The sequence below is a fragment of the Schistocerca serialis genome, chromosome 8 (assembly GCF_023864345.2).
Source record: "Schistocerca serialis cubense isolate TAMUIC-IGC-003099 chromosome 8, iqSchSeri2.2, whole genome shotgun sequence".
Lineage (NCBI taxonomy): Eukaryota > Metazoa > Arthropoda > Insecta > Orthoptera > Acrididae > Schistocerca > Schistocerca serialis.
This window is the reverse complement of record NC_064645.1, coordinates 500,699,143-500,723,258: the sequence shown is the minus strand read 5'-3', so window position 1 is coordinate 500,723,258 and position 24,116 is coordinate 500,699,143. Positions and strand designations below refer to the sequence as shown.

The following is a 24,116-nucleotide window of genomic DNA, read 5'->3' as shown; positions in this document are numbered from 1 at the left end:
ATAGTATGGGCATTGTTCAGATAACCTAATGATTTCAGAGTGGGTTGGGGGTCATCAAATCAAACAAAATTTTCCAACTAACCATACACCAAAAACAAACTGTTGTGGATTTACAATGTAAAAAGACAGCTAATAGCAATGACAGAAGTGAGTGCATTTAAAGTAACTTGCCCCAGGTTTCACTTGAACTGACAAAGCTAGGCTATCTTTAAATTCCTGTTCATGGCTGGTTATATTAGATGAAAATTTTCTGTGTAAAACTTGATAAGTGCAGTGAAGCACAACAGCCACAGCATAACACAGCAGCAGCTTAGTCAAACAGAACTACATTATTATGCATATGTTTGCTTACCAGACAAACTTCTGCTCATGAACATCATATGGGTTTGGTTACATATACAATAATGAAATTGTACATTAAAAGTCAGACATTACACATATTGTTTTACATTAAAAATACTATTATGGAATTCTTTTATTTCATAAACTCAGCTGTCAATTAGTGGATTCTGTACATACCTCTACAAGAACTGTATAGTATGCTCTCACTGCCAGTGGTAGTCTATTATACAGCTTTCTGTCAGTATATTTGAAACTATTTTGGGACTTACTTTGCCTAGTATATTCCAAGTCAGTGAGATTCCTGTTCCATGTTCCATAATTGTTGTGGATAGAACTTCTGTAAATTAAAGTCTCTGGCTGTCTCTCTCTCTTTCTTTCTGTCCTTTTCTTTTTCTTTTCTTTTTTTTGTGTGGAGATAGGCTTTAAGGTATAGAGAAGGAGCAGTTTATATTTTTAATTCTTTGAAATGTGGCCAGCATGACTCTTCTGTTTGGAATGCCTATAATTGTTCTTATTGCTTTTCTTGCCACACAAACATTGTTTTCACATCAGAAGAGTTGCATCATAGAATATTTCTGTAAGTTAAATGAGAATGGTAGAAAGTATAATATGAACACTGAAGGCATTCCTTACAGACACAGAGTTTTTATTTGCGTAGTAAGTAAGTCACACATGACTGTTTTATGAACAGTTGGTCTTGCTGCATCCCATGTCAGTCCTGGGTTCAGATGAATTCCTAGTAGCCTGACTGATTTCTACTTTAAATCATTTCATCAGTGTTTTCCTTTTCACTTAATCTATATTAAGATCATTCATTGTGAGGGTTGTACCATCAGCGTATATTATTTTCTTGTGGGGCAAAGAAGTAAGTACATCGTTGATTTAAGTAAGAAAAAGAAAAGTGCCCAGAACAGAATTTTGTGCACTCCTACAGTAACAGGTAGGGTAATTGATCTACAGTTATTTACAGTGACAACTTCTTTTCCGTCTAAGAGATACGATTTGATTAATGATAATTTGTTATAATTTATTCCATATTTTTTTTCAAATTTATGTGGGGAGAAAGATATTACACCCTTTTAAAGATTTCCAATTCACTCAAGATGTGCTGTTGCAACATTCCATATGGCATACATGAAATGATTACATTTACATATCAATAGCACAAATGGTTCCGAGGTCCCAACAATTGATCCATTCTGAAACACCCATATGAATATGTGGTGTAGCCTCCACGGACAGCAATTCAAGCACTGACTGGCATCCAGTCTATCATACAGATGGCAAATACTGTCTTGGGATATAGTATGCCATGCCTGCTTGACCTGTTCATTTAGTTCTATAAGAGTTGTTGGCTGAAGAGTTGCATGAAGCACTTCTTGTCCCATCCTATTCCACACATGTTTGATTGGAGACAAGTCTGGAGATCATGCTGATCAGGGAACTAGCTGCACATCTTTCAGAGCACATTGAATTTCATGGGCAGTGTGTGGATGAGCATTGTCCTGTTGGATGTACACAGCACCTTCCTGTTGCAAGAACGAGGCTGACAACATTCTGCACATACGGAGTGCAAGTTAGCATCCCCTCCAGAAACACCAAAGGTGGGGTAGGGCCAGGGTGTCTTGCATGAACACATTTTATGAGACAACATTCACCAGGTCTAAGTCATGTGCATAAATGACCATCATTTGCATGCAGAATCTGCTTTCATTGCTGAAGGCCACAGCATGCTGTTACATGTTACAAATGACCCTTTGGTGGCATCAGATGCTATTGTGTTAGTGGAAACAGGCTAGAGGTGTGTGTGCCCCTAGTCCCACTGCTAATAGCCAGTTCACAACAGTTGGTTGTGACACTGCACTGCACTGTGACATACCTGGTCATATGTCAGATTGTAGATCCTTGGTGGCAGCCATCATGACAAAAAATTGGCTGTAAATGTAGGTCAGTACAGCACTATCTACCTCCAATAATGTGACTGAGACATACATTCGGTTTCACAGGTTTTACTTCCATAAATGTCGGACCCCCTCACAGAGTTAATTATGGCCATTCCATATCTTAATTATGACTGAAGTCCCATTTACCAGGTAAGCACATACAACTCCTTCCAAATATATGACAATAGTCACTGTGCAGTATGAACTAACCAACCAACAGCAGCCTCACTCAGATGAACAGTATGTGTGGCACTTTTATATTAAAGTTAATCAGCAATAATTGTTAATTGTCCTACTTCACTGTCCGTCTTCTTACTCAGACAACACATCATTGCACCATTATATTATTATGGTTCAGATTGACATGGGTTCCACATTTGGAATCTAGGCACTGATTGTCTGTCTTATTCAAGGTAATCTGCAAATATTATTAACAGTTCTAATTCACAGACCAGTTCCATATTAAGTTAAACACATTATTACACAAGAACATTATGGCTGTTTTGACTGACATGGGTTCCACTCTCAAAATCTCGGAACAGACTGACTTAAAACGGCTTCAGGCCCAGTGTTTATGTAGTTTTGCAAAAATTGCTACAAAAGTTTCACAGTGCTAAACACACAATTTCGATAATTTAAAATTATAATTTTACATCTCAAATTAACTGAATAGTGAGGAAAAATTGGTTTTGGTATGAACTTTATATTGCAATAAGAGTTTCAACTGAAATTAGCCTTCCTGATGACAGAAGTGCAAAAATAGCTACATAAACAATAACTTTAGCAGTAATATAGTAATTATACATGTTTACATGTCTTCACTGTGAGCTGAACTGAGCTTTAGCATGGCACATCTCTCTCTCTCTCTCTCTCTCTCTCTCTCTCTCTCTCTCTCTCTCATTCTCTCTCTCTCTCTCTGTCTCTCTCACACACACACACACACACACACACACACACACACACACACACACAATTAAGGAGCAATACAATACAACAATCAAGGTGGGTGTTTGTGCTGTGTGGATGCCCAGAACCTCATCTACTGGTGGGAGAATGTTCACCTGACCACAGATACCAGCATCATTGTACAAGTGATGCAGCATGTGCAACTTGTGTGGCAGTTCTCTGAAAGGACCATCCTGCCACTCGAAAGGCAAAAATTTGACTCCCTTCCAAGCTCACTCAGTTGGCTGTAGGAAGCTCAAGAGCATCCCCATGGCTTGGTTACCTGCTTGCTTTACATGTTTACATCACAGTTAGCCTTCTAGCTGTGAGCATTCCCTGTTGAAGGGTAGAAACAGATAGCACTCTCGTAGCTATGCCACTATTCTATCTAAAAATATGGCATTTCAGTCTTTGATCGCTATTTTTCATTTTCAATGACTGGTTTCAGGCTAGCTGCCCATCTTCAGATCATGTATTGCAATTACAGAGTAACTTGTCAGTACTGACAAGTTATTCTGTAACTGCAATATATGATCTGAAGATGGGCAGCTAGCCTGAAACCGGTCACTGAAAATAAAAAATAGTGATCAAAGACTGAAATTCCATATTTTTATTTAATGAACGATTGTGGAATTCCCATTAAGACAATCATGTCTAGTTTTGATAAACTATGCTATCTGTTGGCAGATGACATTGAAACCAATATCAGTACATCTACTATCCCCCAGGTGGATTATACCATTGCCGAATCAAAATCGATGTTGTCTTTCTAGGTGTACTAATATTTTTCTGGCAGTATATTAGGGTATCATGTCATTCAGTGTAAAATACTTCACTCAGATCAAGGAGCATAGCACAGACAAAAAAATGCCTCAGAACATCTGTAACCAGATATTTTATACGTTCTGTGGTGAGGATGTTGCAATTTGATGTTTAATTTAGCCCAACATCCCAGTAGCAGAAAGTAAGCTCTCTGCTCACATTCTACAAGATAGACACACACACACACACACACACACACACACACACACACACACACACACACACACACACCGAGCGAGGTGGCGCGGTGGTTAGACACTGGACTCGCATTTGGGAGGACGACAGTTCAATCCCGCGTCCGGCCATCCTGATTTAGGTTTTCCGTGATTTCCCTAAATCACTCCAGGAAAATGCCGGGATGGTTCCTCTGAAAGGGCACGGCCGACTTCCTTCCCCATCCTTCCCTAATCCGATGAGACCGATGACCACGCTGTCTGGTCTCCTTCCCCAAAACCAACCAACCACACACACACACACACACACACACACACACACACACAAAAAGAAGGCTTCATTAGCATCTTGATTTCTTGCTTTCTGATGCACGAATCCGGTAGGTGTACATGTGGTGTTCCCTCTACCATTTGCCTGTGACAACATGAGAAATCCATCAAAAACCATTGTGACAGGGCAGGTGGTTAGTCAAGCGTAAGCCACTTCCATCTCCTTAGCATTTTACAGTTTCATAATATGTACATGCAGTGATCTGTGTACCACAGGAACTGACATACCCAATAAGATTTTATACTTGACAGGCACGTTGTTTGATGAAGACATGCACAACTTATGCATCTGATGATGGGCTATATACCAAAATACTAGTCTGGAATACAAATACTTTTGAAATGCTGCTCATGTTCTTTAAGAAGATGCCTCTAATCAAATACATATAAGCTAAGGTACACCCTACATACAAAATCTAGATATTAATACCTCCTTCAGCTGTACAAATGCATCTTTGCACTCCATAGTCCAATGAAACTTGGCATTCATTTTCAGTAGTTGTTTGAGAACACTTGTAATTTTTATATAGTTGAACACAATATTTTGATAGTATTTGCCAGACCAAGAAAGGTATGTAGCACTTTTACCATACTAGGTACAGGAAAACTGCACATGTCTTTCACTAGCCACATTCCTCATTTGATTGATAGGACTCCTAATATCATGTCGAACGTCTTTCTGTCCAACGTTGTGCAGCAACTTGACATGGCATGGTCTCAACAAGTTGTTGGAAATCCCCTGCAAGAATATTGATCAGTGCTGCCTTTATGGTCATCCATACTTGTGAAAGTGTTGCCAGTGCAGGATGTTGTGAATGAACTGACCTCTCAATTATATCACATAAATGTTTAACGAGATTCCTATTGGATGATCGTGGCAGCCGAATCATTTGCTCTAATTGTCCAGAATGTTCTTCCAACCATCATGGACAGCTGTAGCCTAGTGACATGACATCACTGTTTGGGAACATGAAGACAGTCTGGCTGATGATATGAACTAATAGCAAGCCTCTTGTTGAGGAATTTGACATTACTCTAGGCACATGATATGATGAGTGGCCCTGAGCCCCTCTAACACATATCAAAATTTTGCAAGGTGTTTGTTGGTGTTCCAGGAAAAAACAATGATTTCATTTAGATGAATGGTATATTGCTTGATTTGAATCCTCACCAGATAATATCTAGCAGATGGTGGAATAGTGCCGGGGTATTTTTAATCGAAAAAGCATGCGATGATGTTGAGGGTGTCCTGAGGAAACTATAAATGCTGTTTTAGGCCTACCCTCCAGTCTTACTGGTGGTGTAGACTCTCTAAGTGAAATACTGTCCTAAATTACCCAGGGTCTTGTAGTGTTTGGTGGTTATTTGTGTTGGCTACTGAGTGCTATTTGAGCATGCTACAGTCATAGCAGAAATAATATAATTTGCCTCATCTGCACATGTCTTGGATACTGTCCTTGGGGCTTTTACTCTACTCTGTAATTACATTTTGGAATTGCTGGCCTACCAATTCCTTTACAAAGGGTGTAAGTTGGTGTAGAATATGATGGGGCATCCTGGAGACTTGTAATTCTCCAGAGGAAGTCAAGTGATATGTAACAGGAAACAGTTCTACATACTCTTTGAGGAGACAGTATTATTTGTCCATCTGTTTTCTGAGAAATGTGAAACATTTGTCCATAGTGCTCTTTGTTGACAGCTACCCTTGGTTGTGACTCTGATAACCTTTCCTCTTTTTCCAGATCTTCTTCATGTAATGCCTGCAAACTTTGCAATGAGTGTTCCTTAAACTAATTTCTCTTCCACTTCTCCAAAATTATCCATTCCAACAGGACACCCATCATACTTTTGAGCATATGACATGCTGTGTTGTACCAAGCATTGCACCTTATTCAGGTCATCTCTATCGACCAATGACTCAACATGAACAGTCTGTCAGTCAACAGCTCAGCCCTGTAGTCGACCCAGATTACCTCACCGAAGTTACTCTTGCTCAGTGACGACAGATCTTTCATGTCTGTTTAATTCATGGATGGCACCACACATGCCACCATTAGCAGACATTTACTGCTTTGGACAATTTCTTTTCCATTGCCCCACCTGACAACAGTTCTCACACCCAATTCTCTGATGTTACTTTGGACATGTTTTTCCATTCTCATGGTAGTGTGTTAGGTGTTAGATTATATTTCTTTCAGTGTAATGAGAGATGTTACTGCTTCCTACAAATCATATGGGAATCTGTTCATACATTCCTTGACATCTTGGTCATTAGTCCACAAGGAAACATGCCCAGTGCACACTATTTGACTTATTGGGTCACTATCTGATCCATTTATACACTCGCTGTTTTTATGTTTCCTTATTGACTTTGGGAAAGCAGCCCAAAAATTCTTCATCTCTTTACTTAAGCTCCATTGAGATATTGCATAATTGTCGGTGGTGTCTAGCAGCACACTTAGACTCACATACCAGTCCAAATTCAAGGAAAGACCAAATAGGGCTCAATATGCTTGCAGAAAAATGTACATCTCAGAACATCTGTTGATGAATATCAAACTAAGAAAATATAACACAATAGCCAACTGTAATCTTCTGTGCAGCAAAAACAGGGTGCCTGCCTCTAGCCAAGAAGATCCCAATAAGAGACCTTGAATTACAAGAAAGGAAATTCCTTCTAAGATATATTGAGATCAAGGATCCTACCAGATAGGAGCCAATCAAACAAACCTAACCATGAACTCTACCAACACCAAAACAGCCTCACCATTGACATCGGAAAAAGATGACTAGCTTTCTCTGGTCACCTGTACGAAATGGACCCCCCCACCCCCATAGTACATCCTCAAAGTAACCAACAACGGTCAAGCCACTGGACCCATGTGAATTAAGCAAATGGGGAAACATGTTGGAGAACTTCATATTAGGAAAGACATAGTGACTAAAAGGGATGACCAGCATTTGGCAGTTGAAACCAGACCCTTTCTAACATCATGGCCTGAGGAATACAAGACAGTGTTCAACAGGAAAATGAAGGAATTCTGGGCTAACAGGAGAGATCAAGGCACTAACAAGAAAGCAGCTACTAAACTTCACCAAGAATATCAGAAGAGGCAGACAACAGTACAGCTAAAACACAAGCACTGTGGTCCACAAGTGTTACAAATGAGCTAAAAAGACTCTTAGTGTCTGGCCCCACTATCTGCATGTTACACTTCATGGCTTCCGGACCATAATAATAATGATAATGATAACTGCTCGCTTGACCATCGAACACTGCTGTTCCCTATATCCTATTCAAAAGTCATTATTACATAACTTTATTAGAGTAAATTGCGTTTCTTTAGCTAGTTGAATCAGCTATGTAAATTCATTATTACATGTTGTGGGAAACAGCCATGTATAATAACAGTTCTGAAATGGTTGTTGCAATAAATAGGAAAGTTTTAACACTCATCTTGTTTTGTCAATATATTTATGGCTTCAAATATTGTTGTGTAGGGAATGACATTAAGGCCCAGATTTTTAAATGTGAGTGAAGATACCTACTCACATTTTCTTGACGTTGTGGTTTATTACTGATCCACTCAAGACAAACAATAAAATTCATGAATCAGATTTTTTGCACAATGCTCATGAGAGTATACTTGCCAACTTCCATAGATGTCACAATAAACACTGTCCTCAAATTAACAAGACTGTAAAATGTTTTAGATGCATTTTCAGTTATAAATCACAGTCTCAATAAAAAGGATGTAAATGGTGCACACTCCATTCACAGAACGAAGGCAAAACGTTCTATGATGCAGCTTCGACTGCCCAACTTTTGGAACTTACCACAATGATATATTACAGCTTGGAGTTCTAGATTGTTCCAGAACCAGTAACTGACCAAAAGAAAGTTTGTGCAAATTTTTCTGCATATATGAGTGAAGTGTTGCAAAGAAAACACATTCTTGAGATTACAGAGTTTATAGAAATAAAAACAATTATATACTGTTGAAGAAAAAAAAATTGAAATAGAGTTTTTTAAGATTTATGGAGTATGTCACATAGCCAAAATAATAGACATTTTAAATTTTCTTTTAGATGACTTTTTTTTTAAATGAAAAATTGGCTTCATTTTTGGAAAAAAGATAAACATTTCTTAATTTAAACAACAATAAAATGTTATGAAAAAATTTCATAATCAAATATTGCAAAGTGCAAAATATATGCCAAAAGTGGTCAAAGGAAGCAAATGGAATTAATAGGATAATTAACTTCTTTAAAATCAAGTATTACAGGAAAACTTGGATAAGACTGAGATTTAAATGAATATTTATGTACAATATGATGGTCCCATGGGCTCCCCATTTGGACATCAGAGTTGCAGTTTCAGGTAAACATAGCTGAAAAAGGAATGGAATCCCAAATTTTGTCAGTCAGGCTTGTATCATAATCTACTATTGCTCATAGGTTCCTGTGATTCTGGTTCACTATAGCCACCCTCGACTGAAGGTGTCAGACTCCTGCTGCACTTTCCATTTGATTCTGTGGGTAATACAGTAAATATTTTCCCAGAGTTCTGCCCATAAAATTTCTCTTTAACACTATGACTGAGACATTGCTTATGACTCTGTTTCAGAATCCTCTTTTCTCTTACCTTTTTTATGGCTGAAACTATCCTCCCAATATATTTTATTGTTAATATTTAACCATCTTTGTCAGGTAAACCATGTATTATTGCTGTCAGCTAAACCATTTATTATTGTATTTAAATGTAACTCACTGAAGATAATTGGATTAAAAATAATGTATTAATGGCTATTAGTCTATAACCTCCAATCCTCTTTGTGTAATTTACCATGGACAGTCATCCAATGCTGGACAAAAGCTTTGGCATCTACACACATGATCTTCCTGAAAATCTATATTTACAGAATAGCCTATTCTACTCTCCTGCTGTCATATTGAATTGGCTTATGTTTTGCGTATGTCCGTATGATGGATTATGTCATTATAACTGTAATTCATTTTTCATGGCACCTTAATATCCACAGTAAAATTGTTAACTGAATTATACTATAAGTTTCTTGTTTGTGCATAGTTGGAAACCATGATGAGGAACAGACATGATAGTTGCTTGTAGCAAGAAATGTGTCTTTTGTAGTTTCATGCTGTTATTTTTCTAGTGTCCACTCCTACAGAGAAATGGAGGTAATATATCTGATGTGGGAAGTGAAGAAACACATCATGGGATACAACTGGGGAAATTGTGTGAAGAAAGCACTTTTAGTTTTAGCAGCGAAGGGGTTTTACATGATGCAACTATTGTACCATTATGATCTCTGTCCTAGGGGAAAAGTCAGCAGTTGTATTCACTCATTATTCTTTGTCAATGATGCTATAGGCACTGACAAATTTGTCAGATGATTAAATGACCATACATAAGATTAAAAAAGTAAAATATGGCTCATTCAGTCAATGTCAATATGGTCAACAATATTATGAAAACTACTCTTTATAAGGATGACACACAGACTTGCAGACAGGTGCAATGAAAAGGGAGTTACAGTTTTAGCTTTCAGCCAAACCTTTTTTCAGGAAAATACACACACACACACACACACACACACACACACACACACACACACACACACACACACACACACACACACACACACACAAGCCACATTGAATGAAAGCAGCAATCTGGAGTGGAGTGGAGAAGGGGAATGGCAGCAGGGTGTAGGCAGAGGGAGAGAACAGTGCTATCTGGGTCAGAGTGCAGAGACTAGAATGCTGCAGGACAGGGATGCTAGGTGCAGCATTGGGAGGCTGTGGTGGAGGGGGGGATGAGGGGAAATGAGGAGCGGGAAAGGAGAGGTGCAGAGAAGGGGAAAAGCACTCATGGTTGTGTTGGCAGACAGCAGTGCACAATGAGGGTGAGGGGATGGGATCTGGTAAGAGCTGTGGAACAGAGGGGATGGAAATGGTTGGGTGGTTTGTGTGGGAACATTAAGTTGCTGAAGGTTGAGGCTCAAATAATGTCAGAAGGAGAGAAGTTGTTGTATGGATAACTCCCATTTGTGCAGTTTGGAAGACCTGGTGATGGAGGAGAGGATCCTGATGGCCTGGGTTATGAAACAGCCATTGAAATCAAGCATGTTATGTTCAGCTTTTTTTGTGTATGGTGGTCCACTTTGCTGTTGGTCACAATTTGCCAGTGGCCATTCATCCTGGTGCACAGCTGGTTGGTAGTCATACCAATATAAAAGACTGTCTGATGGTTACACCAGAGCTGGTATACTGGTTAGGGGAAATTCCCAATACAAACTTTGAGGACTTGTAGAAGGGAGTGAGTATCTATTATTTATAGGAATCCTTGTCCAGAAATGTACCATTCCCATGCTACAGCCATTTGAAAACATGTTTGCTATGTAGGTATGCAACAGGGTAGTCATGGTGTGGTGGAGGGGATGGTTATGTCATATAGGCTGATGCTGTTTGATGTCTCTCCTGCCTTACTGACCTGGTTGGGGCCTCTTTACATGTCTGTGAGTGTTAGAGCAACATGGCTGAGTACACATTTGTGGAGTACATGGACCAGATCCTTCTGAGTAGCTCTCCACAATGTCCGACTTCATCACATATCCTTTTCACCACAATTATGCAATGGCTTTGAGAAAGGGTACATTGGCTGTCAGCAGGTGTGACTGTGGTGCTCCAAGAAGATGCCACACAGCCAATCTGGAAGAAGCAATATAGTATTATGTTGAAGAGAACCTGTCAACAAGTACATAAACATTTTCTTTGGCTATTAATGAGTCAAATTGCAAAACAAGTTATGTATCAGATCATGCCTAATCAGTAACTTGTAAAAGTGGTCACATTACCAACATGTCTTCGAATAGTTGTAAGATGGAAATGGTATGTTTCTCGACATGGGTTCCAATTCAAAATATTATCTACCCACTCCCCTCTACAACTCCTAGAAGTTTGTAATGGGACTTTCCGAACACTCTGTTTGATATGGCTGCTTTCACAGGCAGGCTGGCCTGTGATGGGGTAGGGAAACCTGTGACTGGAATAGGAAACACTGTGTGGGTGGATAGGGCTGATCTTGCACCAGGGTCTTCCATGGAACTATGATCCCTGTGGCAATTGGCTGTGATTGTGCAATGTGTAGGGATGGACTAGTATGTTGTGGAGGTTGGGTGGGTGATGGAACACCTTAGGATGGGTGAGAAGGAGCTTTGTTTGGATGTCCCTCATTTCAGGGCCTGATTGTAGATAATAATCAGAACCTTGACAAAAGCTGTGATTCAATTGTCCAGGATCGTACTGAAGATGAAGGGGGCACTCCTTTGGACCTGTTTCTTGCAATTGGTGGGACGATTGGGGGTGTATTGCGGTATGACACAGGAGATCTGTTTGTGGGCTAAGTTTGGGAATTAGTGTCTGCCTGTGAAGGCCTTAGTGAGACCTTCAGCATACTGGGCAAGAGAGTTCTTGCTACTGCAGATATGGTCAGTAGATCATTTGTTACCATAACTGGTACAGAATATGTTCTAGCAACATAATTAGAGATGTATTTTTTTCATGTGTGAAATAAATGTCAGTTCTTTCATAACATCATACCAGGATTGAAATAAATGTAAACATTCCTATCTTTCGTTATTTTCAACAAATTTTTCAAAGCACATTTTTAATGGTTTGTGTTATTTTAGTATGAGCCTTATGCAGTAGCTAACAGAAAATCACAAAACTGAATATTTGCTATTTTAAAGGGTGCTTGAACATAGCAAATTTTCACAGTACTCAACATCTCCATTTTTCAAGATTTCACAAAACTCAACTAATTTTTTATTTATATTGTGTGGTTGAAACTTTGAACATAAAATTTTAAAGTTAATTTTAATAGTCTCTACACTAGTATGTGTTAATTGTCAGGAAATCACACAACATGCTGCAAGTCAGGCATACAGACCAAAGATATAAGCTGGAGGCTATACTACATGAGGAGAATCAAGGCGAATGAGCTTGCTAGCTGCAAGAAAGGGATGGAGAGCAGACACAGTTAATTAAGAAGGATATACTTAAGTATAAATGTAGATCTTCTCATTACTGTAGCAATAAAGTTAAGCAGTCATATTTTCCACCAGAGTTAAAAAAGCTTGAACAGTACAATGCTGTTGGATTAAGCAAGTGTTGTTGGGATGCTCTCTATCAGACTGTATTAAGGCACTTACATATGTTTCAACCTGGGTGTTGGAAATCCTCATACTGATATTTGAACAGCTTGTACACACTTTGTTGTAAAATTAAAGTCAGCTCAAGATATAGAATTAAAGAAAACAATATAAGAACCAGTTATTAGCTATGTAGAATAAGATCAAAAAGATTTTTCAATATTTTAAATGGAAATACAAAAAATTCTGTGTCAGTTTGCTTTGACTGGCAGCAGAGTCTAACGTTTGTTAAACTGTACATCAGAGAAGTATTTTACTCCTGATGGGCCTGGTTTTATAACTAGAAAATCTTAAAATATTCACAAAAGAAGGTGCACAAAATAATTAACTCACACGGTTAGAGACTGACTTGGAGAGAGGGCAAATGAAATTGTATCTCCTGTGAGGGTTTTAAATTTTGTAAGCAAGAATCAAAGAAGATGCAGAAAATCTTAGTCTCAGATTGTATTCTGAGTCTTGTGCCTACCAAAACAAAAACTGTACAATGACAGCAATGCTTATAAGTTATATTGAAAGCTCAAAGGTAAGGAATTTAGCATTCGCAGAATGCAACTAAAGGAAAGGTAGTTTGTTTTTTTGGCATATCCATTTTTCTTCTTTTCTTTCTAAAAAGTCTTCAAGGCCTGTAATATAGCTGGGTCATTCCACGTGAAGTGTCCTAGGGCTCCCAGCTCCACCATCTTCAATTTTGATGAAATTTGTACAGGATGTACCTGAGGGCCCTGCATGAACATATGCAAAGTTTCAGTCTCATCTGTAACTTCGTTGAGGAGCTAGAGCCATTCTCATGAAGACCACTTTTACAGAGACTGAAAAGTCATGAAGAAATCAAGTTTGGCATTCCACTGTTCCTAATGTAAAAGAGCTAGACTCTTGCTTCTGGTTATAGTGGTACAACTTTGTGTTCTCTGTACACAAATGTAGCAAGTAGAGTTCAGAAAGAAATGCATTTGGCATAATCTAAGTTCAAAGTGGGCAACAAATCATGTTGCGAGAAATTTGCCCCCATAGTTTAACGAGGCATAAGTAGTGGAGAAAGTGCACTATGGACCTGATCTTTTGCCAAACTACTGTCTATCTGGGTGTTAAGTATATCACAAATTTTGGCCTGGCTTGTGTTTTTAATTACTGTGCTACCATCCTGTAAATTTGCTAAAAAACATGAATGTATCAAAATATACCCATGTTCAAATGTTGAAATGTGGGCGAAATCTTATGGGACTTAACTGCTTCCGGCCAGGGGGGCCAAGCGGCTGTAGGTGCTACAGTCTGGAACTGCGTGACCGCTATGGTCGCAGGTTCGAATCCTGCCTTGGGCATGGATGTCTGTGATGTCCTTAGGTTAGTTAGGTTTAAGTAGTTCTAAGTTCTATGGGACTGATGACCTCAGAAGTTAAGTCCCATAGTGCTCAGAGCCATTTGAACCATTTTTGAACTTAACTGCTAAGGTCATCAGTCCCTAAGGTTACACACTACTTAACCTAAATTATCCTAAGGACAAACACACACACCCATGCCCGAGGGAGGACTCGAACCTCAGCTGGGACCAGCCGCACAGTCCATGACTGCAGCACCTTACACTGCTTGGCTAATCCCATGCAGTACCCTTGTTCAAAGTCATGTATCTCAAAATGGACACTTACCACATTACATTCATTAACACCATTCACAGGGCACATTTAATTCTATTAGAAAAACTTATTTTCATTTCGGTGTCTCTTTGGGTAAGGTACAAAAATGTCACCTAAAATTTGGAATTTTGTTGATTATGTCTTTATTGTTTAAATATTCATTATGCTGTTTATTTGATGATTTTAAACCTGTTTGTGACAGATTCATTGCTAAATTTAACCATTTAACTGTACTAGAGACTGCTACATAATTTTTGCGAAGCTGAATGCTTATTAATTTTGTTTCTTTTCTGTATTTAGGATTTGACAATTTGATTTTAGTGTCTGAAGCATATCAGCTTAATACTAAAATGGAAGAACAAGATCCAGTTAATGTATGCAGCTTTGGAAATACTGATTCCCCATGTCTTTTAACGACATACAGTGCCTTAAAAGGACTGAAAGCTGTAAAGCAACTTTCCTTAGAAGAACAATAATTACTTACTAGACGGAGTGGTTTACACTCTACTGAAAATACTCAACTATGCTTCCATCATGAAGCTTTATTCCTAAAAAGAATTGAATTTTTGCAAAGATCATGCTGCAACCCATTTGTCAAGAAAAACCACACTGCACGAAGAAGCTTGTGCTCAATCAACATAGAAACAGCTGACCTACTAAAAAGGATAACCATCTCTGATATTAAACCAGGCCAAAAAATGTGCCCTTCCTGTAGAAAAGAATTTGATACACTGAAATATTCACAAATAGACGTTAAATATGTCAGATGAAGATGATGAGACTAATTTGGTCGCAATTTGAATACAATCTTAACATCTGTTGGAATATCACCACTAAAATTTCAAGGAATTGGTGCAAGGGATACAAAAGGATATGCAAAGCACAAAATACATCAAGTTGAAGGTGCAATTATTAAGGAAATTGCAGAAGTGGGAGGACTTGATTCCAGTGAATTTGAGCAACCATCCACAAGCAAGCAATGCTTGACTTGTTCAGATTACATTGAGCTGATCCAAGAATTGAAAGAAAAATTACATATATCAAATAATAACGAGAAAATTCAAATTTTGACCTTAGTTCCCCAGAGCTGGTCTATCAAAAAGACCATGGAAGAATTTTGTGTTTCGGAAAGAATGGTAAGGAAGGCTAGAAAGTTAAAAGCTGAACAGGGAATATTGGCACAGCCCAAAGGTAAATGCGGGAAAAAGCTTTCTGAGGATGTGAAGACAAGAGTCATAGTACATTTGTATGATGATGAGTTTAGTCGGATTTGTCCAGGAAAAAAGGACTATATTACTGTTTGAATAGATGGAGAAAAGGTTAAAAAAACAGAAATACTTATTACTGAGCAACTTAAAAGAAATATTTATTGCGTACAGCAATAAAAATGGACCGAAAATTAGATTTTCCAAATTTTATGAGTTAAGGCCAAAGTGGTGTGTGACTGTAGGCACAGCTGGTTCACATTTAGTTTGTGTCTGCACAATACATCAAAATGTGAAATAATGTTGGCACGTAGCCCAATAAAAGAAGATTACAAAATTTTACTGAGCAAAATTGTCTGTAATTTGGAAACAAAGGATTGCATGCCTCATCGCAGTGAAGTATGTCCAGGAACAGAAGCTCTAAATGAATATTTGGAAAGTGCTTTTGCAGATATCCTGAGGATACACTTGAAACCAGAGAAATGACAGTTGAAGAATTCATTGAACTATTAGTTACAAAACTGTTGGCCTTTTATACTCACCACTACATCGCAAAGTATCAGAGCAAGCATTTGCAGTTCACTAAAGAAGGTCTCAAACCAGGAGAATTGGTTATATTAATGGATTTCACTGAAAATTACTCCTTTATTGTCCAAGACGAATGCAGGGATTCCATTGGGAAAATAGTCAAGCTACAATACATCAATTGTCATTTACTACAAAGGTAATGAAGACCTAAAGAGTGTCAGCTACTGCATAATCAGTGACTGCCTCCAACATGACACAGTTGCAGTGCATGTGTTTTTAACGTACTTGATCAAATCACTTAAGTGCATTTTTAAATAAATTAAGCATGTTCATTATTTTAGTGATGGTTCTGCAGCACAGTACAAAAATTTTAAGAGCTTCCTAAATCTTTGCCATCACCAAAAAGATTTTGGCATTACTACAGAATGGAATTTGTTTGGAACAAGTCACTTAAGCGTTTAGCAGCAAGAGCTGGCCTTCAACGCTCAATTATCAACCAAATCTGTTTGAATATGGAAAAAAATGTTCATGACATTGAATTTATTTATATTAAAAAAGAAATTATTGAAGATGCAGAAATTGATCAAGAGAAACGTTTTGAGGTTGTCTGGTACAAGAGACCATCACCATTTTGTGCCAACTGATGAAAAATGACTTAAGATTCACAGAGTATCAAATGATACATTGTCCTTTATAGCAAATGTTAACTGACATGCTAAAGTTGCTACTAAACAAGTTGCCATTAACGAACTACAGCCTGGCCAGTATGTTGCTTGCATTTGTGATGGAAAATGGTGGATAGGAAATATCTGTGAAGTTTCATGTGAAGAAAAAGATGCCTTGATTAATTTCATGCATCTTCATGGAGCTGCTTAATAATTTTATTGGCCTTCTAGAAGAGACATATGCTGGACCCCAGAACAACAGACAATTGCAGTCATAGCAGTCCCAGCTGCTTCAATGATGGGGTGGCAATACAGTTTGCCGGAAGCAATAGTTTTGGACATAAGCAAAAAATTTAAAACATTTAACAATTGTAGAATTCTGTATTACGGCTTGGGAACCACAGGGAGACCCAAAAAAGGCTTGGGAACCTGCTAGATACCCACATTCAGACTTGGGAACCTGCTAGATATTCACATTCTGGCTTGGGAACCAGCTAGACACCCACTTTCAGGCTTAGGAACCTGCAGTAAAGAAACCCATCTGTGGCTGACCTTGCGTGGCTACTGGGCATGGCCCCTTGGCAATGGGGTTACCAGTTGGTAGTGGCACAGCCACCATGGACCAACACAAGGATTTTCCGAATTACGAAAAAAGTCAATAGTTTAGGCGAATTTTTTGCACCTTACCAAAAGAGACACCAAAATGAAAATAAGTTTTTCTAGTAAAATGAAATGTACTCTGTTGAATGGTGTTAATGAATGTAATGTGGTAGGTGGCCATTTTGAGATACATGGCTTTGAACACGGATATATTTTGATACATTCATGTTTTTTAGCAAATTTACAGGATGGTAGCACAGTAATTAAAAACATAAGCCAGGCTAAAATTTGTGATATACTAAACACCCAGACAGACAGTAGTTTGGCAAAAGACCAGGTTCATAGTGCACTTTCTCCACTACTTATGCCTCATTAAACTATGGGGCAAATTTCTCGCGACATGATTTGTTGCCCACTTTGAACTGATATTACACCAAATGCATTGCTTTTTGAACTCTGCTTGCAACATTTGTGTGCAAGAGTCTAGCAAGCAGGCAGGAGTCTAGCTCTTTTACATTAGGAACAGTGGAATGGTCTCTGTAAAAGTGGTCTTCACGAAAATGGCTCTGGCACCTCAACCAAGTTACAGGTGAGCCTGAAACTTTGCATAAGTTCATGTAGGGCCCTCAGGTACATCCTGTACAAATTTCATCAAAATTGAAGATGGGCGAGCTGGGATCATCTTCTAAGTTGGAACACTTGACATGGAATGACCCATCTCCATTTCTCTCCTCATGCCTAAACCACCCAGGATGCCCCATTGTGGCCAGTTACTGTGCCCCCACTGAGAGAATCTCTGCTGTCAGAGACAAACACCTTCAGCCTATTGCCTGCTGTGTACCCTCCTTCATATAATAGTAACTATTACCTCCATCGACTCTCTACAGTTCCCCTTCCTTTACCACATGGTGACCTGCTTGTCACTGTTGATGCACCTCCCTTTACATTATTATCCTTACACTCGTGGCCTTACCACTATTGAACACTACATTTCCCAATGACCAACAGATTCCAAACTTAGTCACCGAGGCTAACTATATCATCAACCACAATTTCTTCTCCTTTGGAGGCATGAACTACAAACAAATCTGGGGTATGGCTGTGAATGCCTGCATGGCACCATCCTATGTCAACCTATTCATGGATCATCTGGAGTAATCCTTCCTGAACACCCAGGACCCCAAACTCCTCACCTAGTTGAGATTCATTGAAGACATCTTCATGATCTGAATTGAGGGCGAGGACACCCTATCCACATACCTCCAGAACCTCAACAACTTTTCCCCCATTCACTTCACCTGGCCCTACTCAACCCAACAAAACAACTTCCTTGATGTTGACTTCCACCTCAAAGATGGTTTACATCAGTACCTCTGTCTATATCAAACCTACCAACCACTGGCAGTACCTCCATTTCCATAGTTTCCACCCATTCCACACCAAGAAGACCTTTCCATATAGCCTAGCCACCCATGACCATTGCATCTGCAGTGACCAGTGGTCCCTCTCAAAATGTACTGAAGGTCTCATCAAGGCTTTCACAGACCGTAATTACTGTCCCAGCATTATACAAAAACAGATCTCCTGTGCCTTATCTCTCCTGTCACCCACCACCTCCCAAAGTCTCATTGACCAACCACAGAGGAGCATTCCCTTCATGATTCAGTACGACCAAGGAGTGGAGCAACTGCATCACATTCTCTGCCAGGGTTTGACTACCTCTTGTTGTGCCCTGAAATGAGGAATGTGCTACCCACTATCCTTCTCACCCCTCGCACAGTGGTATTCTGTCACCTACTGAACCTACACAATATTGTCATCCATCCCTACACAACACATGCTCCCAACCTCTTACCTCATGGCTCATATCCCTGTAATAGATCTAGATTCAAGACCTGCCCCATACATCCTCCCACCACCCCTACTCCAGTCCGGGCACAAGCATCATCAATTCTATCAATGGCAGAGCTACCTGTGAAACCAGTCATGTGATCTACAAGCTAAACTGCAACCACTGTGCTGCATTCTATGCAGGTGTGACAATGAACAAGCTGCCTGTCTGCGTGAATGGCCACTGACTGGCACCAAGAAACAGCTGGACCACCCTATTGCTGAGCATGCCACCTGACATGACATTCTTCACTTCAGTGACTGCTTCACAGCCTGTGCCATCTGGATCCTACCCACCAACACCATATTTTCTGAATTGTGCAGGTGAGCACTCTACCTACAATATTTCCAATGTTCCTGTAATCCTACTGGCCTCAGCCTTCATTAATCATTGTCCTTACCCATCTAGCTCCTTGCCTCTTTCCATTTGAACACTACACAGCTCTCTATTCCACCAATGTACCCACAGTCTTTTTACTTCTCTCCTTTCCCACCATTCCCTCACCCTCCCCCTGACCTCTGTCTAACCTCCCGACTGCACCTAGCCACCCTACCCTCTCTCCATCTCATCCTTGTATGCTCCTACAAGCAGCACTTTACCATCCCCCTTCTCTACCTTGCCATCCCTTCCCCTCCCCATTCAGCATCCTCCTTAACCCCGGTTGCCTCTCCCAACATGTGCTGCTGCTTGCAGTCGGGCCTCAGTGGCCAGAGACTGTAGTCATGTGTGTGTGGGTTGTGTTAGTGTTAGTATTTGTGTTGTCTATTTCTGTTGAAGGCCTTGTTGGTCAAAAGCTGACTTTCTGACAGTCAGTATCTCTGCTATGTGGTGAGTAGCAACTACCCTTTTCATAATACTTTTACATTCCACACTGGTTTTTCCACTGTAATATATGTTTGTGCATTTATATAAACAAAAATTTATCACCAACCACTGAAGATGTTCCAAAAATAAAAGAAGTGAAATGTGTATGGAAATAAACAAACTGTGTTTCATTTAGTTGCAAAGGTGGAACATACTTCCATGAATTCTAAAGCAACTAAGGAAGGACGGATAATGGAAAAAAGTGATGAGAATTCAGCATGATTTCTCAATACATGTGTCTCCTGCCTCCTGACAGGGTTTTTGGCCTTATTGAAAAAGGACTAAAAAACATGAATCAGTCACTCTGCTTACAGAACAGTGTGACATTTTGGGAAAGCTTGGGGCAGTTATAGTTTGAGGTAAAGACAGGTATAGCTACAGTATGAAATGCAATGAAAGCCAAATTGCCTTTTAATATATCTGAAGCAAGAGTACTGAATTATATAAGAAGATCCAAAACCAGTAATTTTTGAAGCACCTCAACTTCCATTAGTGAATCACATAAGGAAAAATAGAAGTAATGATGTGAATAATTTGACATCTTATTTTGAAAATGATTTAGAGGAAAGTGAAAAGCTCTATTCAAAAGTAGTACAAGGGAATGCTAATAATACTGTGGACAAAATTTTGTACTATGAAGAACCTTAATGTTAAAGAGGAATATATTTCAGTAATGTTTTTGATTTCACACAGCATTGAATCTAAACATTGAATTAAAATATGTACTGTTGCTTTTGTTGTCATTTAAACATATCACTATGATTTTCATAGTAGGTTTATGATGTGAGAAGCAAATTTTGTTAATGTGAAAACTTTTGCTCATGTGTTAACTTACAAAAAAATATAAATTTATTAATACATTGTTACCTTCTTACTATGAAATTACCTAAGAATGTATTATATGTAAGAGCTCAATGAATTTAAAAGCTTTGACTGTATGTTTGTAATACCTAGCTTAATAAAGTAAAGAAGAAGCTCCATGAAAAAGTGGGTATGTTGATTTCTGTAAAAATTGGTAATTTGTAGTTTTTTCCTCAATAAACACTGTTAGTGATGATCTTCAATTATTCCATCATCAGTCCCTGTCTACATGGATGGTCAGTATTACATTTTTTTTTTAAATTTTTGGAATCATTCCTATTAAGTACAACAAAAAATACCTTTCCTGTAAACTTTTATGAATGACATTTGTTGAATTTTGTTAAAACAGTCCTCAATTGCACTTGTATGTAGTATATTTTTTCACTGCTCCTTTTGATACATTAATGCTTGTTTATTTCTAGATTACTTATGTAATGTAGAATACTCTCCATTACGATCACAGTTTATGAGGCAGGAAATCTACTTACACATTACTTCAGTACACATTAAAATTGTTGAAATTTAATGTAAGGAGACATAGATCTTTAAAATTATGTTAAAAACCCTTATTAACATTTTCAGGATTTAGAAGACATTGTCACACAATGTGAAAGAGAGAACTCAAATGTAATTGAATGACTGACAGTTTGTTCTGAAGATTTTGCAAGAAGATGACAATGAATCGTTGACTTGTTGGTGTGCAATTTCTGTCTCTTGTCAGCTTCTTCGTGTATGTTGTAATGTGTGTGTGGGGGGTGTCACTGGGTGACATCTGTGTAAGTTGATTTCTGTGTGTACTAAATATTGTTGTCAAAATAGTATTTTCTCACATAAAGATATATTTACTGACAAAAAATGTATGTGTCATTTTTTTACAAAACATATTTGATTATCAAATTAGATATGATATTCACAATTTTAATGGAAGAAAAACAAATTTCTTTGATTTATGAAATGAAATATCAGAACAATCGATCCCAACTTTATTTTCACATCTCCATGCTAACATTTTCTTTCTGCATGCTATGTGCATTGTGGAGGTGCACCAATGACACCTACCAGAACCACATTGAAGTTTTATTGTGAAGTCAATGGGTACTACTTACACCAATTTCATCTACCCACACCGCAGTGAACTTATGTGATGCTAAGCAAGTACTACAAGCAATGGAAGTAAACATGTCACATAACCCGCCATCAAACAACAAAGATTAAGGATAAATACATTAAAGAAAACACCAGGCTTATGCTGTGAGGCATTCGTACTTGTTTGGATGCATATTAATTTCACAACATTTAAGAGAGGAGAGGAGAATTTACTTAAAGAAACCAAGAGGGGCCAAGGTCACTTGGACAGACACAATAATAATATAAATCTGAAAAGAATGTATGATACAATCTTTAGCAGGTGAAAGGAAAATACAATAAATGTGAAGGATATGTTGGAAAGGTGCTGGAGGAAGGAAAAGATACAATGAATCCTGAATCTGCAGAAAGACAATAAACCATAAAAGGGTTGAAATTAACAAAAATTAACAACCAAGATTCAAATTCCAAAATATTAATCACTGATAGCAAGAGATGGTTAGATACAAGAGGAGACAAAACCTGGTGGAAATCATAGTGTGCAAATGGAGAAAAAAGATGGAAAGAGTGTCCGCAAATGGTGTACAAAACTTTTTCTATTTGTGTGGTGGAAACCATGATGTCACACACAGACCTTTTAAGGTTGAAACAAGTGAAAGTTTTACACAGCATAGTCAGAATATCTCTGCAAGTGCACCATTGATAGATTGTAAGATATCCAGATTTTATAAAAGCTGCAAAATGTCTTATTTTAAAAGTGTGAATGGAGCAAGTGCTTTCTCAAGGATCACTAGTAGTCAGTATCCTTAATATGAGCACACAGGTAAAGATCACAAGTCATGGGAATCAGGTTACATTGTATCATATAATCTTGTTCAATCCAACATGGCAGATAATGATCATCTGAAACTGCTCGAACGTTGATAACCCAGAGGAGTGGTCACCACCCCACCAAGACAAGATATCAGGAATAACTGGAATTTGTCGATTTCTCTTAACATATTTTGGTATGTTATAGCTGCAATAGTGAGGTTTGCAGAAAGAGGGGTCCCACCAGTCACCAGGTCACACCAAACTGTAACCTTGGGGCTATTTTGTTCATATTTTGTAGTGACATGTGGATTCTCTGAGCCCATATTTTGCAATTATAATCATTTAGTTTCCCAAATGTGTGGACTGATTCATTGCTGAAACAAATATCTGAAAGAAAATTCAGGCTCTTCTTTAGTGTGAGAAAACATGTCTGCAATGGATTCTGTCAAAAGAAGTTATGATTTGGTTGAATGTTCTGTCATAACTGCAGTTTGTGAAGATTAATGTGCCAATTTTTGCAAAGAAATGAGTATGTTATTGTTCATGGTATATTGAGTTTTCAACTGGTAGAATGGATTGAATTTTTTGAGATCTTCAAAATCCTGAAGTATTTCTTCCATATGTTGATGCAATATGGACAGTTTGCCACTGCTTATATCTTCTACAACACTTCCTGTTTTCTTGACCCTTGCCATCCTTGACAGATGCCGCTTTAAGTTGGAAGTTCCTGTGGATGTACAGTTCTGAACTTTTTCTGCACTTTGGTAACAAATGCTAAGTCTATAAATGATCATACCTTTCTCTTATGGAGACTCCTATTAATTTATTCACCCCCCTCCCACTCTCTGACCCCCCCCCCCCCCTCTCCACTAGAACTGCAACTCACTATAGGTGTAAACTAATGCAGTGTTCCTTAACTTTGACAGTTTCTGTTTACTTTTCCTGTGAAAGAAAATAAATATTTATTATAGCTTTTATTCTACAGAGAAAAGAAGTTAGAGACATTATTTATGGCCTTATGGGCATCTTGTGGAAAAGAAAGTGGTGGTGGAAGTGTAAATGGTGTAAGTTTACTTATCTATTAAAATTTATATCTGCATGGAGATTATCCCAATAAATGGGTGTGTTACACATACTAAAAGTAATTGAGAAACAAGTAGTACAACTGATTTTTTTTACTTAC

The 24,116-nt window shown here is 38.4% G+C and overlaps 1 protein-coding gene across 1 annotated transcript in view; it reads left to right on the top strand.

Moving 5' to 3' along the window:
• The window catches only part of LOC126416371 (uncharacterized), a 38,738-nt gene extending 17,008 nt beyond the window's left edge, over window positions 1–21,730 (top strand). The window contains exon 5 of the mRNA XM_050084052.1: window positions 21,617–21,730. Coding sequence (XP_049940009.1) covers window positions 21,617–21,673 — 57 coding nt within the window. The 3' untranslated portion in view covers window positions 21,674–21,730. The remainder of the gene's footprint in view (window positions 1–21,616) is intronic.
• The last annotated feature ends 2,386 nt before the right edge of the window (window positions 21,731–24,116 follow it).